Below are 18,266 nucleotides of genomic sequence, written 5' to 3'. Positions count from 1 at the left end.
CAGGGAGTCTGAAGTCAAAAACCAGGAGGGTATGTCATAAACAGAGGAAAGAGACAAAGGCATTGTCAGGTAATGTTCCGTTGGTCAGACTACCAGGAGGATAGCAGATCAGAGCAGAAGGGGTTAAACAGACGGATGGTCTGGACAAGGTCTAAGATCTGGCAGAAGACTATCAATTCACGGAACACAAGGCACAGAGAAACAAACCTCACACAAGCTGAATATTTGTCTGGCAGAGATATGGGAGAAAGAGCCCAGTTAAGTAGCCTGGCTATCACCTGGGATAATGAACACCTGGAGATAGCCAGTGCCTCCCAGTCTCAGATTAGACAGCCGAGCTGTCAATCAACAGCTCGGCTGTTGCTTCAGCATGCCCCTGTACCAGATTGGACAGCTGAGCTGTCAGTAAATGCATCCCAGACACACTGAGGGGTGGAACCGTGACAGGGGGATTGTCCAGAAGGATCAGGGAAGAACTGGCAGATTGAGACATTCCAGCTACTCCTGATGACCTAATTTACCTGGCAATCCATATCAACATCAGGTTCCAGGAGCGAGCCAGAGATACGGTGCGTAAGAGGAAACCGCTTTGTCTGGCTCCATCCTTCAGAGACTGCTCATTCACCGACCTTCCGAGGCCACAATCTCTCTTGAGCCTATGCAGGTCGACCACGTAAAGCTGGCTGAGCAACAACAGGAGATCCGTCAAGCCAAGGGTCTGTGCTTCTATTGTGGTAGCACGGGACACCTCATCCTCTCTTGTTCCAAGAAGTCGGAAAACTCCCAAGCCTAGGGTTGGTAGGTGACGCTACCTTGGGAGAGAGTAATTCCTCTCCACCGTTGATCCTGACTGTATTCATGACTTGTGGAGGTTCCCGCATCGTTGAGATGGCTTACCTGGATTCAGGTGCGGCAGGAAACTTAATGCATCAAGCAGTGGTAGATCGTTACCAGATCCCCGTTCGATGCCTCCAGAGGCTTTTGATCGTTTCATATCTCGATGGAGGGGCCCTATCCGAAGCCGTTCAAGCTCTTATTGAGCAGGTAGACCTCCAAATAGGAATGCTACACACAGAAAGATTGCCTTGTACGTGCTTACTGGTTTGTCACATCCACTTCTCTTGGGTCTTCCATGGCTTCATATTCATTAACCAATCCTTGATTGGAGATCTGGAGAGGTGCCTCATTGGGGCAGTCATGTCACGAAAGGTGTCTTGTACCTGTACGTCCAGTCCGTCCACAGGTAGCGCCATCTACTCTACTGGGGTTACCATCCACTTACTGGTCCTACGCTGGCGTCTTCTATAAAAAGGAAGCAGAGACGTTACATCCACATAGGCTGTACGACTGCCCCATAGACCTACTTCTGGGATCCTCACCTCCTCGAGGCCATATCTACCCAATGTCACAGGCAGAGACCCTAGCCATGTCCGAGTATTTAAAGGAGAATCTGGCAAGGGGATTCATACAGAACTCCTCTTTACTGGCAGGAGCTGGGTTCCCTTTTGTCAAGAAAAAGGATGGTATTCTCTGGCCATGCATAGATTATAGTGGTCTCAACCAAATCATGATAAATAACAAATAGCCATAGCTTTTAATCCCAGAATTGTTCGACCGCCTTAGAGGTGCCAGGATTTTTACCAAGCTGGATCTGAGAGGAGCATGGAATCTAATCCAAGGAGATGATTGGAAGACTGTTTTCAACAGCCGGGATGGCCATTATGAGAACCCAGTTTTGCCATTTGGGCTCAGCAATGCCCCAGCTGTCTTTCAAGAATTCTTGAATGACATATTCTGAGACCGCCTCTATTCCTGTGTAGGGGTTCATCTGGATGATATCCTGGCCTTCTCTCCAGATCTGCCCTTTCATAGGCAGAACATTCACCAAGTCTTGCAGAGATATAGGGAGAATTGCCTGTACGCCAAGTTCGAAAAAATGCATCTTTGAACAATCTTCTCTGCCTTTCCTAGGATATGTAATCTCTGACACGGATTTGAAGATGGATCTGGAGAAAGTGTCTTCCATTCTTAAGTGGCCATGCCCTGTTGGCATCAAGGTTATCCAGCGATTCCTAGGATTCGCAAACTATTACGCAAAATGTATTACTCATTTCTCATCTAGGACTGCCTTAATTTCTCCAATGATCCGTAGGGGTGCCGATCTGAAAGTGTGGACTCCACAAACCTTTATTTTTATAACCCTGAATGTTGAATTCTATTCGTTTGGAAAAAATCATGTTTTCTATGCTAAGGACAAATTGTACTAAAAGTCAGCTAGATGTTTATTTACTATAGCCCCTGTGATACCAACTGTGTAAATTGATTAGCTCAAACAATGAGACCTGGTGAGCCATGCACCTTTACCTCTTACCTGTGACTGATGACCTTACACAGATGTAAATATAAACAGGGATGTCTGTAGTGCTGCAAGCAGAATCAAGGAACATCAGAAAGACTTTACAAGGAGAATGAGAGACATCCTTCAGGAAAGTAGATGGATAGGATGCCATCCAAAGTGACACAGATTTGGATTTTACATTATTCTAGCCTAAGGGTATCGGCCCTGACTGGAAAGATTCGCATCTGCTCCACTGACCATCAGAGAGACATGGATACATTTTGGGGAGACCAGGGTTGGACAAGGAAGTCACCTGGCCCCATGGATATGTTGTTTGGGCTTGACAGGAGGGACCCACCGGTCGCCTGGAACCCATTAAGACATTCAGAAAAGCCAGATTGTGACCCACCAGTCATCTGGCCCCATGGAAATTCTCAGAGAGGCCAGGGTGGGACCCTCGAGTCTACTGGCCTTGTACCTCGATAGACTGCAAGCTTCCGAAGCTTGCCGCTACCTTCTCTCTGTGGGGACCCGCCAGAAGCGGGGGGCCATTGGTTGAGATAGTCGACCCTGGAAGTCTCCAAAGTCGCAGCTGTTCTATCCCAGGTGGGTGGAGAAGGAAGGGTGAGACTGTGTAATGTTGTATCATTTTGGGTATTTGGTGGGACTGTTCTATGTGTTTGTCCATTTTGTGGTTCAGTAAAGTATTGCCACGCTGTTTTTCCCTCACCCTGTGTTGTCTGAGTAGCGTTACACCCACGGACAACCCTGGGTGCTCACATTTTGTCTTCTAAGGCAGGAGCAGTACTCACGCAAAAGTCTCCCTCTGGCTGAATAGTCGCCTTTGGGTTTTCTCCAAAGCCTTCTCTCCTAAACGCAACTACTCGATTGGCGACCGAGAGTTATTGGCAATCAAGTTGGCTCTAGAAGAGTGGCAGTATCTTCTGGAAAGAGTGGTCCATCCAGTCGTCATATACTGTACACTGACCATAAGAACCTGGCCTATCTGCAGTCTGCACAAAAGACTGAATCCACACCAGGCTAGGTGGTCGCTATTTTTTGCCCGATTTGACATCAATCTGTATTTTTGGCCAGCTCACAAGAACATCAAGGCTGATGCACTTTCTAGGTCCTTCTTACCCACAGACCAAGAGGAGGAACACCAACTTATCATTAAGCCCTCCAAGATGTTACCGTGGCTCCGGTAAACTTGTCCCAGATTCCTCCATGTAAGATGTTAGTGTTGGAATATGATAGGAGACATGTTCTGCTGTGGTGGCACTCTTCAAAGGTGGCTGGCCATGCCGGGCAGAGAAAGACTTTGCAGCACATCTCACATCACCACTGATGGCCTACCATGCAAAAAGATATTATGGAATTTCTTTCTATCTATCCTTCCTGTGCATGCAAAAGACTCCCAGGCAACTCCCACCCGGGTGACTTATACAACTTACTGCGCCTTCGGTGCCTTGGCAGAGCATCACCATGGACTTTATTCTGCCTGTCCCTGTGTCCTCTGAATGCTCCGTCATCTGGGTAGTGGTGGAACGCTTCTCGAAGATGGCTACCTTTACCTCATTCCCGGGCCTTCCGTCTGCTCCTGAGCTCACGGAGAACTTTATTCAGCACATCTTCCACCTTCACGGATTCCCTCTTCACATTGGATCCAACAGAGATGTCCAATTGACATCCAGATTTTGGAGATCTATGTGCAAATATCTGAACGTGGTGCTGGACTTCTCTTCTGCATACCACCCTCAATCCAACGGACAAGTGGAAAGAGTCAACCAGGTTCTGTCGAACTTCCTGTGGCATTTCACGAACACCCACCATGATGACTGGATCAAGCTCTTGCCCTGGGCAGAGTTCTCTTATAACAATAATGTGAGTCTTCTGCAAGATTACCGATCTTCATTGCCTCTGGTGAACAGCCAAGAATCCCTCTTATGGTGTCGGACGCTTCTGGCATTCCCACAGCCGATGCTCTCACAAAGGATTTCTCCAAGGTCTAGGAGGACACCAAAGCTACTCTAGAGAAATCATCTGAGCATAAGAAGAGGCATGCTGACAAAAGACGCTTGGATCCACCTCATATTGTCCTGGAGACAAGGTGTGTCTAACTTCAAATTTCATCCAACTCAAGATCCCTTCCTACAACTTGGCTCCTCGCTGTATCAGTCCCTTTGAAGTCATCAAGCAAATTAATGCTTTGCCTATAAATTGAAGCTGCCAGCCTCATTACACATACCCAATTCCTTTCACATTTCTCTCTTCAAACCAGTCATCTTGAGTTCCTTCTTCAAGGATCCTGGTGCCACGCCTGCTCCCATCAGCTCCGAAGATGTCTTTGAGGTGAAAAGTATCCTTGCCATGAAGAAGGTGAGAGGTAAAAGCTTTTTCCTAGTGGATTGGAAAGGATTTGGCCCAGAAGAAAGATTGTGCGAACCTAATGAAAGATTCATGCCCCACTTCTTCTACAGAGATTCCTTGTGGACTTGAAGAAGAGGGGACATAAGGGAGAGGTACTGTAATGCCAGCGCCGACGTCCCCGCACGATCTCTCTTCCTCCTCCCGGCAGGGACGCCGATGTGCTCAACCACTCACCCATGTACGTTTCCTCCAAGGACTTGTGCATGGTATGCAGGTCTCCTGAGAGTGTGCTTAGGGCATGTGTGTGCGCACTCCCCACCTCTTAAAAGGGCAGTGCGCATTTCTGAAATGTCCCCAGCCAATAGCTAGGAGACATCAGATGTTTAAGGCACCCTCCCCTATGCCTGAGCTACTTTACTAATTAGTGTGTACACTACCATCTTAGTTGTAAGGTCCCTGTATCCATACTCCCTGAAACTGATCCTCACCATCATGTCTGAACCCGATCCTGAAACCGTCCTGCGTATACCTTGTCCTGTTCCTGGAACTGCCCTATTAGCACCTGTTCTGGTATCGTTCCATCTAACCAGCTGTACAGCATCCATTCCTCCTGCTAACCAGTTCCTGGCTGGCCTGACTCTCAGAATCTATCCCTGCCCCTTTGGGGACAGCTGTTACAGCTCTGGGGTCTGTTCTGGATTAGCACCGGGAGTTTACCTGCAGCTCAAGTCTAACCACAACATCAGGTGATATAGTAAAGAGCCAGGTGATCGCTCTGCAGGTGTCTTATAGAGAGTGCACACAGAGTGACCTCTGGGCGGGTCTCACACTGGCTGGATATACCGTTTTAACGGTTTCAATGTGACCTAACACAGGCTTTGGATCCAGTATAATTTCATGCTTCATAGTATTCATCACCGGTACTGTCACTCGAGCAAACCCACCAGTAGGAATCGTAAGCACAGTCTCACCTTGAACTAGGCCTTCCAGGAGTTCTGAAGAGTCTTTTGGCACGAAGTGTTTTCTGGACCTTTCTTCCCGATTCTACCCGGACTCCACACCTCACCCCCACCATTTGGTTCGCAGGGATGATGGTTGGGCACCAGCCTACCTTGACTTCTTTTAGGTCCATTGTATTCTGTGCTTTCTTTACTCTATGAATCACATTTTCCGCCACGACGTGATGTGGCAATTGCATCTACCACCAGCGTCCCTGCCTTGTGTTTCGTGATGACCTTACTGATTACATTATAACCCAATATAGGATCCTCTGCCACGTTCTGATCACTGGTCACGAGAAAAGGTACTAACAGCTTAATGGTGTTGCTGTTCTTCGTGGCCCTTAGTTGGAAAGTCACTTCCACCCAGCCTATGAAAGGGATTTCGGTCTGGTTGACAGCTTTGCCGTGGAGTTCCACTGGTCCTAAGAGTTCTTTTAGCGACCGAAGGCAGGTATGTGGCAGGTAGCGCATTCTCAATTCTTCATTTAAAAGGCTCACTTGGGCTCCTGTGTCCCACAGTGCTTTTACCAGGAGTCCATCTAGCTGGCACTGTATAAAGCACCTTTCACTGATTAGGCTGATGAGGCCATCTTTACTGACTGAGGAATCCTCCTCCCAGGAGTACATCTTTTGACCTCCGCACTGGGCATTAAGTAACTGATGCCCCTGTCTCTCTTGTAGCTGTTGTAGATGGGAACACACTTGGGGATAGTACTGACGCAGCCGTTTTACCTCATGCGCCGTTCTGGGGTTTGATGAGATTTGGATTTGCTTCTGGGGCTTCCTCCGTGTCACGGTTACCTGTCGCCCCGCACTGGCAACCTCCTGTCTTTTAACCCAAAGGACCGTGACCATTGGCATTCCCTGACATAATGTCCTCCTCGCCATATCTTAGACAGTGGACACACACCACACTCTGATTTGATGAATGGCACGATTCACAAGCCAGGTATCTTCTGTTTTAGAACCCACTCCTGGGTCTGAGGGATACAGGTTCTGGCCTGGAACGAATCAACTTTTTCACCTCAATCAACTCGGCTCACAGTTCTCCTATTACTTCCTCCCAGTAAGTGCTGGCGGCTTTCTCTTTTTCTGGTGATTTAAGGTTCCCTCTCGGAGGTGGCACTGGAGGGTCTCCATGATTATCTTCGGACTGGCCACTGAGGGTCTCCAACTTCAGCTGACTCCTTTTGGTGATTTTAGGAGCAGAGCCTTTCTTTAACTTCTGCTGACTCTCTGACTCCAAACTAGCTGCCTCATTAATTTTTTCAATTAGGACTTCATCCAGAATGCCGGGATCTTCTAGGTACTGTTTCAGCTGCAACTTGATGTCTTTGCTGATTAACCCCGTTCCCAATGATCTCAAGAACTTCTTCTGGACTAGTCCAGTATCAAACTTCTCTTCCGCTTCTACATCTCTGGATGCAAACATCAGTCTATCCTTCAGTTCAATTGCTCTGAACAAGAAACTTTGGGGTGATTCATTATTTTTCTGTGAGAGGTTAATAAGTTGGTGGAACAATTCTGAAGTACTCTCTTCTTTATAGTGCCCTTTTAAAATCATCTTCAGCTGTTGCAAGGTCAATTGACTTTTTATTTCTAGCATACTATGGAGGTTCAGTCCTTGGCTGATCGCTTTCATGACCCCCTCAATGATCTCATCTGGCTGGTAGCCTTTCAGTAAGCCTCCATTGATCTGGTGCAACAAGTTCATATAAGACAGTATCTCTTTCTGTTCACACTCTCCAATCTGTCCCAGGATCTTGAATTTTTTCCTTATGGTGATTTGTGGTGTTAGAGAGGGCTGTCTCCCTGATTTATCTAACCCAAGCAGGTTAAGGGTCCCGTCTGAGTCTGTCACCCGTTCAGAGGTTTTGGTCGATTCCTGCAGGGCTGTTGTTAGGGCTTTGAATTGTTCTTTCAATTCCTGTAGTTCAGTCTGTGGACAGAGATCCTCCAACTTCAACCTGGTTATAAACTGTGTTAGTTCCTGGAGGAATGTCCCCATGACGTCTTCAGCTTCTTTCTCCCCCAGCTCATCCATTTTTGCATTAATGGCAGCTAACAGTTGCCTGCGGTTGTGTGCTTTAGGCTATGTGCCCACGATGCAGAAATGCTGTATATTTTTTCCGCTTCATCCCTGACTCAATGACGTCACGGCAGGTCCTTCACAACACCACGACCCATACAGCAGACCAGACGGAGCGGAGAAAACACCGGGAGGACATCGGAAGGTAAGTGTAATCTTTATTTTAAATTCTTTTTTTAAAAGGTTCTATGGTACACGGGTCTGGATGAGAGTCTCTTCTTCTCCAGACCTGGGTACCATTCGCACATTGAACCGTGTGATATCCGCATGTGCAGATGCAGTGATGCAGATGTCACGCGGTCCAATGCAAGTCAATGGCGGCAATTACGCTGCGTGTCCGCAAAATTAATGGACATGCTGCGGATTTTTCCGCAATGATAAGCCGCAGCGGAAATTTCCGCAGCATGTGCACAGCACATGCGGATTATCATTGTGGACCATGGGGCACGTATTACCAAGCGTTTTTTAAGTGTTTTCGCTGTGGAAATTCACGGCAAAAACGATTGAAAAACACATAGTGGGCACGCAGACTTAGAAATCTGTTCTTCTGACATCTTTATATGTTCTGCTACTGTTCTCAATTCTTCACAGGTTAACTGAAGAAGCAGCTCACTAATTCTGTCCATTTGTATTTCCACATCCATTGCTGCTAGTGAGTTTTCTTTAGGGCTGGTCCCCTTTAACTGGTTCAGCAGAGTTGAGTTGAGGTGCTGTGCTGCTGTGTTTTTCCAGACACTTTTCCTCTTCTCCCTCTACATGCTAATTGCCGCTCAGGACTCCCCGTTTGGGCCACCAGTGTTACACGAACGCCGCTAGGTTGAGATAGGGGCGAGACAGGTTACATGAATTCTTTGGAATCCTGAGGGAACCATTACTCAGGGCGACCATAGACCATGTGCTGCAGCTTCTCTCAGGCACACAGGAGTATTGACCCTCAGGCACAGACATGTAGGTTGTTTCACTTACTGACCAGACACACTTGACAAGACTCCTCATAAACGGTAGAACAGTAGCATTTAATAAGAAGCCGCACAGCCAGTGCAAGTTAAGTCTTATGAGCAACAGGCTCCAGTGACAAACTGTACAGTTACCTTAGCAGCACAGCAGTTCACAGTCTTCCCAGTAGTACAGGACGGCACAGTTCTAATGCAAAGGCACATTAATGAACACCACATTCTTTACAGCACAGTGAGATAGAGGAGGGGGAAGGATTTGCTGAGTGAGATGATCCCTGTGACACCATTTCTTACAGTCCTTATCTTTCTGCTTAACAATACTCTGCACTGCTAGTTCAGGAACTCTACCTGACCTGTGCTTAGCTTCACTCCTGACTTGAATTCTTTTCACTTGCAGGGGCGCTTCTGTGAGATACAGAACACACACACCACCTTTCTCTTAGGCTCCAGCCAGAAAGTAAACAACTTCCCCACAATTGCCCTGGGGCTCTGCTAAAACACTCCCCTTCTCCTGTGACTGTGTTAACCCCTCTAGTTGCTGGATGCTTCTGGAGCACAACACTTCCTGCCTCATGCTTGTGTTACTTCTAATAGTTGCTGAATGCTTTTCAAGCAACAGCACTACTTCAGCATGTCACACTCTGCAACAGCACTACTTCTGCATGTAACACTCTGTAACAGCACTACTTCTGCATGTCACACTGCAACAGCACTACTTCTGCATGTAACACTCTGTAACAGCACTACTTCTGCATGTCACAACAGGTACAGGCCTGGGTACTCAGGCCCCAGGGTGGCAGAACAGAATAGATAAGCCTCAGGAACAGGATATGGGCCTGGGTACTCTGCCCCTAGGGTGGCGGAAACAAGCAAGAGACAGGAAAGGACATGGAAACTCAGCAGTTGCACTAAGCACACTGAAAGATAGTGCTGCTCAGGCACCTCCTCATGGGTGGAGGTGCCCTAAGTACCCAGTGACTCACAGCAATAGGCTAGGGACGAATTTGGAATGCGCGCACTGTTCCTTTAAGAATCAGGAAGTGCCGCCGTTCTGAGCATTCAGCCAAGACACATGCACACAGCCAGCAGAGGAACACAGTGAGCAGCCTGGATTGGTGAGTAGGTTGACGGCCTTGCAAGGAGGCAGATGGGAAGCCATGCCGGCAAGGATGTTACACATATATGCAATATGTTCACAGGTGGAAGAACGTCTGGTGTACAGTGATATCTTATATTATGTAGACTTCACCATAAAACAGGGCACTATGGGTAACAATTGCTTTTCTCTTTCAGTGACAAAATAAAGAACGCAATCTGCCAAGGTCCAGAGAAGGTGAGCGCTAGTGTCCAGATAATGCCACCTCAAGGATCCAAAAAGGAGGAGTATAAACTGTACATCTCAGAACACCCTGCAAAACTAGGATGGATGTCTTCTGGGCACATGTTATTTCCATCATATTTTTTTTTAGGTTCCTGAAGAGATTTTAGAAGCCCTTAAGAAGCCTACGTTCAATGTCTGGTTAGTGCAGGATAAAGAGGTAAGTGGTATAAAAGAGAACCCTATACAGGGAGCCAATGACTGGAGATAATGAGAGCGTGAAGCCTTTTTATCACAGGATGCATTAGATATGTTGATGTAATAACCTTTACTGACGTGTCCCGACAGATGCTGACCCTTGTGGAGCACATGTTCTACAACCTAAATCTAGTGACGCATTTTAAGATGGAGCCACAATCTCTTCAACAATTTCTGGTGAGCAGAGACAACCATCTGACGAGTTAGAGCGTTGTAGATATACAAAGCCGTGATATCACTGAGAGCGACACCTAAGGTCCATGTGCGACTTCCCGACCCCAGTGCTGCTCCAGCTGAATTATTCTGGCATATTCAGCATTATTTAACAGAATCACACATGGAGTTTAGACCTTGGGACTCTCAGAACTTAGTGCAGACCCCATTATGTAGCTTTGAGGTCTTTGTCATTTTGTTGTCGTCACCCTTCTTGCTCCTTGGTTCCTCTCACCTGGTTCTCATTTTTAGCACACCCTCCAGGATCACTACAGACAGAACCCCTTCCACAACTTCAGACACGGCTTCTGCGTTACACAAATGATGTACAGCATGATATATCTGTGCTGCCTGGAGGTAAGAACCTACCACTCATCTGTGTGTACAGGCTGGTAGTCAGAATAATGTTGGCAACTCCATCATCCACAGAGCAGAAGACACCATGATGAGAATCCTCTATGATGAGTGTCAATGATGACTGTTCTATGATAAGACTCCTCCACAATGAGACTCCTATGTGCTGAGACTATTCCATCATGAGACTCCTATGTGCTGAGACTATTCCATCATGAGACTCCTATGTGCTGAGACTATTCCATCATGAGACTCCTATGTGCTGAGACTATTCCATCATGAGACTCCTATGTGCTGAGACTCCTCCACAATGAGACTCCTCCACAATGAGACTCCTATGTGCTGAGACTCCTCCACAATGAGACTTCTATGTGCTGAGACTCCTCCACAATGAGACTCATATGTGCTGAGACTCTTCCATCATGATGAAACTCTTTGGTGCCATGACTCCTCCATGCCGTGACTTCTCCACAATGGGACACTTCTTTGTCCTCTATGATGAGCTTCAATCATGAGACTCATCGCAGAGGATTATACTCAGTGTGATGAGATTCTTCCATCATTAGACTCATCCGTCATGAGATTCCTGTAAGATGAGGCTCTCTGGTGCCAAGACTGCTCCATGACTCCTAAATGGTGATACTCCTCTATGATGAAACACTTCTGTAATGCAATTCCTTTATAATGAGCCTCAATCATGATATTATTCTATGATGAGACTCTTCTATCATGAGACTCCTTATAAGATGAGACGCTTTGGTGCCAAAACTGCTCCATGATGAGACTCCTCTGTGATGACTCTTATGATGAGATTCTTCTATGATGTCACCCCTCTATTGTCACACATGTGGATCGTGGACCCCCTGTGCCACGATCTGGGTTTACCTAGGAGGGGCGTAGTTAAGCGGCTACCTGGTGTTCACCATAGCTCCTGATGGTGCAGTTAGACTTGAGTTGCAGGTAACTGCCACTTCTAGGCAGTCCCCGGTACTGCAGCTGCTGACCCCAGGGGTCTGGATCCAGGAGGAGCAGTCAGCACACCTGCAGTACCGCTGACAAATAATGTCCATTTAAATGATTAAATTGCTTCCTGATAATCCCCACACACCAACAGATGCGGTTGTATCATATGAGGATTAAACTCCCCTGATAGCAAGTCTAAGAGACAAGCACAATGCACAGCTCTGCGCCTGAGACCAGCATTTACATAGTTACACTGGTGGAATAAATACTCCGGTCCATCAAGGTCAACCGTGCTCCACCCACTTGTGCATTGTCACTAAATGATCTATAACTCACAATGTTCTGTGTACTGAGGAATCTTCCAGTCCCTGTATAAAGCTGTTATAGTGTCGGCCCCTGTATAAAGCTGTTATAGTGTCGGCGTCCCAGTACACAGCTGTTATAGTGTCGGCCCCTGTATAAAGCTGTTATAGTGTCGGCCCCTGTATAAAGCTGTTATAGTGTCGGCTCCTGTATAAAGCTGTTATAGTGTCGGCCCTGTATAAAGCTGTTATAGTGTCGGCCCCTGTATAAAGCAGTTATAGTGTCGGCCCCTGTATAAAGCTGTTATAGTGTCGGCCCCTGTATAAAGCTGTTATAGTGTCGGCCCCTGTATAAAGCTGTTATAGTGTCGGCCCCTGTTTAAAGCTGTTATAGTGTCGGCTCCTGTATAAAGCTGTTATAGTGTCGGCCCTTGTATAAAGCTGTTATAGTGTCGGCCCCTGTATAAAGCTGTTATAGTGTCGGCCCCTGTATAAAGCTGTTATAGTGTCGGCGTCCCACTCTCGGACACAACAGATATCGCTGCAGTCACAGAGAAGCTTCTTGTTGTTTGTTAATGGCAGGCAGTAAATGAGTGTAAGGCTGTGTGCACACGGTCAGGAGCCACTACGGGTTTGACGCTGTCACGCAGCGTCCAGATATTACAGCGTAGTGGATTTGTAGAAATCCCATGCCCACTACGTGTTCACCTGAGGCTGTGTATCACCCGCGGACACGGACATGCGGCGCGTCTTTCCAGATCGCACCATGTCAGTCACTCTTGCGGAGTCTGATCAGTCTGATCAGTGTAATGTACAGGACGCGGTGAAGGGTTCAGTGAACACACGCGGCATGAAGTATACTGCATCCAGAACACTACCTGTCCAGATCGTGGGCACAGACCCTTACAACTTAGACGTTTCGGTCTCAAAGGACCTTCATCAGGATACTCTATAAAGACATAATCAAAATGACAATTGAGCATTGAAAATAAAAATAGAATCATCAAATGTCAGAACAAGAACAGAGAAACAAAGACACAAAACATTGTAGGGCCCGACATTACCCTGATTGCAGCATTTATAAGTAGGATGTAAAATGATTATCATAGAGATAGAAGTGAAGCTCCCCGACTAGTGATGAGTGAACGCGCTCACCACTGCTCGGTACTCGCCTGAGCATCACTGTGCTCGACGAGCTCGGAGAGTATTTCCAGGTTGCTCGGACGGGAACTCGGGTCCCCTCCCTGCATGTTTGGCGCTCTCTAGAGAGCCAATGAACATGCAGGGATTGCCTGCCATGCACTGTAATGCCGTAGCCGTGTTGGTTGTGGGCATTATAGTGATTGGCTGGCCGCACAGCGTCATCAGGTGTATATAAGACTGGGCGCCGCCATGCTCGTCACAGTCACTCCGGAACCAGGCAGAGTAGGGAGAGCTGCTGCTGAGCTATGGAAAGATTTGCCTCTTCATAGTTAGTATAGGTATTCCGCAACATATATATATATACAGTACAGACCAAAAGTTTGGACACACCTTCTCATTTAAAGATTTTTCTGTATTTTCATGGCTATGAAAATTGTACATTCACACTGAAGGCATCAAAACTATGAATTACCACATGTGGAATTATATACTTAACAAAAAAGTGTGAAACAACTGAAAATATGTCTTATATTCTAGGTTCTTCACAGTAGCCACCTTTTGCTTTGATGACTGCTTTGCACACTCTTGGCATTCTCTTGATAAGCTTCAAGAGGTAGTCACCGGAAATGGTTTTCACTTCACAGGTGTGCCCTGTCAGGTTTAATAAGTGGGATTTCTTGCCTTATAAATAGGGTTGGGACCATCAGTTGTGTTGTGCAGAAGTCTGGTGGATACACAGCTGATAGCCCTACCGAATAGACTGTTAGAATTTGTATTATGGCAAGAAAAAAACAGCTAAGTAAAGAAAAACGAGTGGCCATCATTACTTTAAGAAATGAAGGTCAGCCAGTCCGAAAAATTGGGAAAACTTTGAAAGTGTCCCCAAGTGCAGTTGCAAAAAACATCAAGCGCTACAAAGAAACTGGCTCACATGAGGACCGCCCCAGGAAAGGAAGACCAAGTGTCACCTCTGCTTCTGAGGATAAGTTTATCCAAGTCACCAGCCTCAGAATTCGCAGGTTAACAGCAGCTCAGATTAGAAATCAGGTCAATGCCACACAGAGTTCTAGCAGCAGACACATCTCTTCAAGAACTGTTAAGCGGAGACTTTGTGCAGCAGGCCTTCATAGTAAAATAGCTGCTAGGAAACCACTGCTAAGGACAAGCAACAAGCAGAAGAGACTTGTTTGGGCTAAACAACACAAAGAATGGACATTAGACCAGTGGAAATCTGTGCTTTGGTCTGATGAGTCCAAATTTGATATCTTTGGTTCCAACCACCGTGTCTTTGTGCGACGCAGAAAAGGTGAACGGATGGACTCTACATGCCTGGTTCCCACCGTGAAGCAAGGAGGAGGAGGTGTTATGGTGTGGGGGTGCTTTTCTGGTGACACTGTTGGGGATTTATTCAAAATTGAAGGCATACTGAACCAGCATGGCTACCACAGCATCTTGCAGCGGCATGCTATTCCATCCGGTTTGCGTTTAGTTGGACCATCATTTATTTTTCAACAGGACAATGACCCCAAACACACCTCCAGGCTTTGTAAGGGCTATTTGACCAAGAAGGAGAGTGATGGGGTGCTACGCCAGATGACCTGGCCTCCACAGTCACCAGACCTGAACCCAATCGAGATGGTTTGGGGTGAGCTAGACCGCAGAGTGAAGGCAAAAGGGCCAGCAAGTGCTAAGCATCTCTGGGAACTCCTTCAAGATTGTTGGAAGACCATTTCCGGTGACTACCTCTTCAAGCTCATCAAGAGAATGCCAAGAGTGTGCAAAGCAGTCATCAAAGCAAAAGGTGGCTACTTTGAAGAACCTAGAATATAAGACATATTTTCAGTTGTTTCACACTTTTTGTTAAGTATATAATTCCACATGTGTTAATTCATATTTTTGATGCCTTCAGTGTGAATGTACAATTTTCATAGTCATGAAAATACAGAAAAATCTTTAAATGAGAAGCTGTGTCCAAACTTTTGGTCTGTACTGTATATACTGTATATCCAACTGAACTAACAGTCCTTCTGAGGACTAATCCAGCTGCATCTATTCAGTGGTGATAGCAGGAGTTAGGCAGGCAGGCCGTGTATGTGGCAGACTGCAGTGCATATAGCAAGAGGGTCCATTCCAGTTCTGTCTGCTGCTGCTGTTACAGATATTTGTAGACATAGCCCCAGGTATCAGGGGCCAGGAATAATTTTTTTTTTATCTTAATCCTGATTATTTGCTTAAAAAGCAATCCAGAGAACACCGTTTTTCTGCTCCATTTGCTTGTTGCCACTGCAGAATACAGCCAGGTCCTTTCTATATTACAGCGATAAAAATCCAGAAATTTGTAGTGAACGTAGAAAATATTGGCCTCCATTTAAATTTTGTTGCAGTGTGTCAGTGAAGTTATTGACACAAGGTCGCTGTGAAAAATATTAACCTACAGGCCAGCTATATAAAACTGTGGTTTCCGTCACAAGTATCACACATAAGTGCGCTCCAAATCCAGCCATTTGTAGTGAAAGTGGAAAATATTGTCCTCCATTTAAAATAGGCAAGGCACGTGGCAAGGGATGGGGAAGTTGATGTGATGGTGCATGCAGAGGCCGAGGCCGTGGGCAAGCTGAAATTGTGCCACAACAAACACCCACATCTTCTCGCTCGACCTTCCTGTCCCAATTACTAGGGGACCGCAGAACACCACTATTGAACACAGAGCAGTGTGAAAAGGTTGCTGGTTGGATAACAGATAAATCTTCCAGTCACTTAGCCACCACCACCCTGTCTTCCACACGGTCAAGTCTCAGTAGCCGTGAGTCTGGAAAGCATATTCCTCACCCTGATCCTCCTTCCTCCCACCATGCCGAGTGCCCGGAGACAAATGATCCCACACTTGGACACTCCGAAGAGCTGTTCACTTTTCCATTTATAGATCCAGGCCTCTCGGCCAGTCTACTTGAAGCAGGGCAAGAGGAGATCCCATGTAGCGATGCCCAAATATTTGAGCAGCCACGGTCACACGAAGGCGACGGTGGGAAAGTGTCACAAGAGGTGGACAATGATGAGGCACAATTGCCAGAAAGTCAGGAGGAGGACCAGGGTGCGGAAGTGCAAGATGAGATGGTGGACGATGAAGTCACTGACCCAACCTGGCAAGGTGACATGCAGAGCGAGGACAGCAGCACACAGGGTGAGGGAGTCAGAGCACCACAACAGGCAAGAACAAGCAGTGTGGTGGCTGCAGACAGAAGGCGGGCAACCGATCCCTGTAACACCAACACAACGGAAGTTGCCAGTACAACTGTTAGGTCTTCCCGAGTCTGGTTGTTTTTTAAAGACTCTGCCAATAACTCCAAAAAGGCCATTTGCTCCACCTGCCAGGCCAGCATCAGCAGGGGTAGCAAAACTAACAGCCTGACCACCACCAGCATTATCAGGCACATGGCAGCAAAGCACCCGACTAAATGGGTCGAACTCCAGGGTCTAGCAACAGTATCTGCGGGTGACACTACTGCTTCTTCCGCTGTTGTGCATGCAAGCCAATCCCCTGTCCATAGCGCATGCGAAGATGCCTCCCACCCTGCATCTGTCATTGCACACTCTCAACTAGCACCATCAGCAAACACGTCCACGTCCTTGTGCCAGCGCAGCGTTCAGTTGTCCCTACCCCAGTCCTTGGAACGCAAGCGCAAATACGCAGCCAATGCCCCATAGGCCACACTACTAAATTCAGACATTTCGTGAATGCTTGCGCTCGAAATGTTGCCTTTTAGGCTCGTGGAGACGGAAGCTTTCCGCAACCTGATGGAAGCGGCCGTCCCTCGGTACTCGGTCCCCAGCCGCCACTATTTCTCCTGGTTTTCCGTCCCCGCTTTACACGAGCACGTGTCCCATAATATTAGACATGCCCTCAACAACGCAGTTACTGGGGAAGTCCACCTAACCACGGACACGTGGACAAGTGCTTGTGGGCAGGGACGGTACAGCTTGCTGACGGCACACTGGGATAATATAGTGGAAGCCGGGACCCAGTCAGACCTTGGGATGGAACACAACCTCCCGACGCCGAGGATTGCAGGCACGGGGTCAATCAGGGTTGCCCCCACATTCTACAGCTCCTGCACCTCCTCCTCCTCTTCAGCCTCCATCTCAGAAATGACCACATCAGTCGCAAGCTGGAAGCACTGCAGCACTTCCTCGGCCAAGCGGCAACAGGCTGTGCTGAAGCTAATATGCTTAGGTGACAAACCACACAACGCTGAAGAGTTGTGGACAGCTCTGAAAGAGCAGACAGATCTGTGGCTGACACTGCTGACCCTAAAGCCAGGCATGGTTGTGTGTGACAATGGCCGGAATCTGGTGGCGGATATGAGGCGAGCTCACACACGTACCATGCCTGGCCCATGTGCTTAACCTCGTGGTTCAGCGGTTTCTCAAAACCTACCCGGATCTGCTGGATTCGCTTGTCAAAGTATGCCGCCTGTGTGCCATTTTAGAAAGGAATGTCCAGGGTCACTGAAGAACACTGCTGGTAATATATACACTGCTCAAAAAAATAAAGGGAAGACTTAAACAACAGAATATAACTCCAAGTAAATCAAACTTCTGTGAAATCAAACTGTCCACTTAGGAAGCAACACTGATTGACAATCAATTTCACATGCTGTTGTGCAAATGGAATAGACAATAGATGGAAATTATTGGCAATTATCAAGACCCCCTCAATAAAGGAGCGGTTCTGCAGGTGGGGACCACAGACCACATCTCAGTACCAATGCTTTCTGGCTGATGTTTTGGTCACTTTTGAATGTTGGTTGTGCTTTCACACTCGTGGTAGCATGAGACGGACTCTACAACCCACAGAATTTGCTCAGGTAGTGCAGCTCATCCAGGATGGCACATCAATGCGAGCTGTGGCAAGAAGGTTTGCTGTGTCTGTCAGCGTAGTGTCCAGAGGCTGGAGGCGCTAC

The 18,266-nt window shown here is 47.2% G+C and overlaps 1 protein-coding gene across 1 annotated transcript in view; it reads left to right on the top strand.

Annotated features, from left to right (window-relative positions):
* PDE9A (phosphodiesterase 9A) overlaps positions 1-18,266 on the top strand; it is an 81,279-nt gene that overhangs the window by 34,089 nt on the left and 28,924 nt on the right. The window contains exons 2-5 of the mRNA XM_073669376.1: positions 10,048-10,087; positions 10,224-10,292; positions 10,421-10,507; positions 10,796-10,900. Of these exons, the coding sequence (XP_073525477.1) occupies positions 10,048-10,087; positions 10,224-10,292; positions 10,421-10,507; positions 10,796-10,900 (301 nt within the window). The remainder of the gene's footprint in view (positions 1-10,047; positions 10,088-10,223; positions 10,293-10,420; positions 10,508-10,795; positions 10,901-18,266) is intronic.

This window comes from Phyllobates terribilis, unplaced genomic scaffold, assembly GCF_046119375.1.
Source record: "Phyllobates terribilis strain yellow unplaced genomic scaffold, ASM4611937v1 Scaffold_2__4_contigs__length_985480577, whole genome shotgun sequence".
In the NCBI taxonomy this organism is placed as follows: domain Eukaryota; kingdom Metazoa; phylum Chordata; class Amphibia; order Anura; family Dendrobatidae; genus Phyllobates; species Phyllobates terribilis.
This window is presented reverse-complemented; position numbering and strand designations above follow the sequence as displayed.